General features: G+C 38.0%; 1 protein-coding gene across 1 annotated transcript; it reads left to right on the forward strand.

Annotated features, from left to right (window-relative positions):
* The first annotated feature begins 354 nt into the window (after positions 1–354).
* Positions 355–831, forward strand: LOC117180262 (histone H2A-like). The gene has a single exon (XM_033372696.1). It carries the CDS (start codon positions 409–411, stop codon positions 781–783), a length of 375 nt encoding a protein of 124 aa, XP_033228587.1. The 5' UTR covers positions 355–408; the 3' UTR covers positions 784–831.
* Positions 832–1,604: the final 773 nt, after the last annotated feature.

A 1,604-nucleotide genomic window follows, 5' to 3' on the forward strand; every position in this document is an offset into this window, starting at 1 on the left:
TTACGCTTCTTCTTCTTGTCAGTCTTAGCAACATTTTTCTGGGCTTTGCCAGCCTTCTTCACTGCTTTACCACTGGCTTTAGGGGCCATTATGACTTTCAGAGACACAGATGTCTATACAGAACGAAAATTCAGAGCGAATTGTTGGTTCGTCTCTAAAGCCGTCTACTTAAAAGCCACACGGTGGGGAAGGCGATTCAATTGTCGCAGACTGGAGTGGGGATGATGCAAGATCGGTGCATCGGGTAGGCAGAAGCAATCATTACCTGTTTCTCCCCACTTCGTTCAGCGCTTCCTTCGTGCGCCGTATCCTCACCATAGTGCGTAAAACGTGAATTTAAAGATTTTTTGGTCATTGCGTTGATTGAGTTTGTCGTGAGCATTTCGTAAGCGTAAAAATCATTTTAAAATGTCTGGTCGTGGAAAAGGTCGTGCAAAGGGTGGCAAGTCAAAGACTCGCTCTAGCAGAGCTGGACTTCAGTTCCCCGTTGGAAGACTCCATCGTCTCCTTCGCAAAGGAAATTATGCCGAGAGAGTAGGTGCAGGAGCTCCAGTTTACTTGGCAGCTGTCATGGAATATTTGGCCGCTGAAGTTCTGGAATTGGCTGGTAATGCCGCTCGTGACAACAAAAAATCGAGGATTATTCCTCGTCACTTGCAATTGGCCATCAGAAACGACGAAGAATTGAACAAACTTCTGTCTGGTGTCACCATCGCTCAAGGTGGAGTTCTCCCTAACATTCAAGCCGTTCTTTTGCCAAAGAAGACTGAAAAGAAGGCTTAACTTTCAAATTCATTTACTGCTTTTACAATCGGCCCTTCTCAGGGCCAACAAATGTTTTAACGTTGGAATGGTATTTAATTCTGATGCATATATGTGGTCCAATCGTATTGCTGTCATGCTATTTAAGAAAGCAAGCTCTAAAAATACAAAATAAAGATAGGGAAAGGCCTGGTTTTGGAATTTCCTATAGATGGTAACTATTACATACTGCTCAATCTAGAATTTCCTTTTGTCTTCAATTTCTTCAGGAGAAAAAGAGTATTTTTTCAAATTTTTACTTAAAATTTCAAAGATTCTCTGACCTATGAAATTTAATGTTAAAGTTTGTTAGACTGCAACTTTTAAACATGAACAAAAATTCTAGATTTGATCACTTCCGCTCAATCATGAAAAACATTTTTCCACGAATTTAAGGACAAAAATGTGGCTTTACAATCGTGTAACCTTTTTAAATGCTCGAAAGACTACAACATTATTAGCGAACATTGAAAGATGTACATTTTTTTTAACTATTTCAAAATCTTTTTTCATAAAACTTTGTAATGGTACTAATTACCATTCCGCTTCAAAATCGTCCAAATTCTTTTTCAAACTTTAACAAAATGATTTTAAGTTTTGAAATATGTCATTTTTTCTAAAAAATATATAAGCAGCTGATAAGTTAGATTAAGTTGATATTTTGGCCGCATTGAAAAAATAGATGGCGTATTGTAGCGCAGCGGATCCCATAATAGTATTACGATTAACCGTCGTTTTTTAAACGATAATGAAATATTTTTTGGTGAATCGTAAAATAATCCCTTCTCCGATTCACTGGTACC

The sequence above is a fragment of the Belonocnema kinseyi genome, chromosome 1 (assembly GCF_010883055.1).
Source record: "Belonocnema kinseyi isolate 2016_QV_RU_SX_M_011 chromosome 1, B_treatae_v1, whole genome shotgun sequence".
Taxonomy (NCBI): Eukaryota; Metazoa; Arthropoda; class Insecta; order Hymenoptera; family Cynipidae; genus Belonocnema; species Belonocnema kinseyi.